The sequence below is a fragment of the Capsicum annuum genome, unplaced genomic scaffold (genome assembly GCF_002878395.1).
Source record: "Capsicum annuum cultivar UCD-10X-F1 unplaced genomic scaffold, UCD10Xv1.1 ctg71704, whole genome shotgun sequence".
Lineage (NCBI taxonomy): Eukaryota > Viridiplantae > Streptophyta > Magnoliopsida > Solanales > Solanaceae > Capsicum > Capsicum annuum.
In genome coordinates this window covers 1-1,396 of record NW_025881548.1, presented here as the reverse complement: position 1 = coordinate 1,396, position 1,396 = coordinate 1, and the positions used below count along the sequence as shown (strand labels likewise).

At 38.3% G+C, this 1,396-nt stretch overlaps 1 protein-coding gene across 1 annotated transcript; it reads left to right on the top strand.

Moving 5' to 3' along the window:
* Positions 1 to 6: 6 nt before the first annotated feature.
* On the top strand, positions 7 to 833 carry LOC124894219 (cytochrome b6). The gene has a single exon (XM_047404948.1). The coding sequence runs from the start codon at positions 144 to 146 to the stop codon at positions 630 to 632; it is 489 nt and encodes a 162-aa protein (XP_047260904.1). The 5' UTR covers positions 7 to 143; the 3' UTR covers positions 633 to 833.
* The last annotated feature ends 563 nt before the right edge of the window (positions 834 to 1,396 follow it).

Genomic DNA, 1,396 nt, shown 5'->3' with positions numbered 1-1,396 from the left:
ATTGGTTCGAAGAACGTCTCGAGATTCAAGCAATTGCGGATGATATAACTAGTAAATACGTTCCCCCCCACGTCAATATATTTTATTGTTTAGGGGGAATTACGCTTACTTGTTTTTTAGTACAAGTAGCTACTGGGTTTGCTATGACTTTTTACTACCGGCCGACCGTTACTGAGGCTTTTGCTTCTGTTCAATACATAATGACTGAAGCCAACTTTGGTTGGTTAATCCGATCAGTTCATCGATGGTCGGCAAGTATGATGGTCCTAATGATGATCCTGCATGTATTTCGTGTGTATCTCACCGGCGGATTTAAAAAACCTCGCGAATTGACTTGGGTTACAGGTGTGGTTCTGGCTGTATTAACCGCATCTTTTGGCGTAACTGGTTATTCCTTACCTCGGGACCAAATTGGTTATTGGGCAGTGAAAATAGTAACAGGTGTCCCTGACGCTATTCCTGTAATAGGATCACCTTTGGTCGAATTATTGCGCGGAAGCGCTAGTGTGGGACAATCTACTTTGACTCGTTTTTATAGTTTACACACTTTTGTATTGCCACTTCTTACTGCCGTATTTATGTTAATGCACTTTCCAATGATACGTAAACAGGGTATTTCTGGGCCTTTATAGATAGAGCAAAAAAAATATATCCTAAATATTTGTAATCAATCATTTATCACTTGGTGGAGGAATATATAGTATGTCATTGCTACAAGTATGGATTATTGAAAATAATAAGACATGGATTTGGATATTTCCCTTTAACTATTCATGTCAACTAAACGGGGGGATTGAAGGGAATTTTGTGAAGAGAAAATGGATTATGGGAGTGTGTGACTTGAATTATTGATTGGTCTGTGTAGATATATGCCTGCCACATGGGAATTCACAACCAAATGTGTCTTTGTTCCAATCGCCGTTTAAGCCCTATACAGAGGATAGGCTGGTTCGCTTAAAGGGAATCTTTTCTATGATCAGGTCCGACTCATGTTGTACATGAGCAGGCTCCGTAAGGTCCAGTATAAGTGAACTAGATAAAACGGAATCAAGATTCCGTTTTATCTAGTTCACTTATAAGATTTAATAGTATGTAAATGTATTCATTTCCTCTGCATTGACACGATCAATACTACTATCGGAGGGAAACAAGGGATCTAAAGAAGAAGAGAGGCTAGACTATATTAGTAACAAGCAAACCTTGTATGTGTATCTCCAAGCATTTTGGAGATAAATACCAATTAGAAGGTCTGAGACGACCCAGAAAGCACTTGATCATATCATGATCTGATTTGTAAGCCTACTCGGGTCTTGAGTATTTACTTGTAAGAACGGAATTCTTTGTTTTGTAATGGATAGTTGCAATTCCATAAAAAAGAATTCAGTCAAATTTTTCT

Excerpts from the sequence above, each read along its gene's own strand:
- LOC124894219 (XM_047404948.1), top strand. The coding sequence starts at position 144 with ATGACTTTTTACTACCGGCCGACCGTTACTGAGGCTTTTGCTTCTGTT.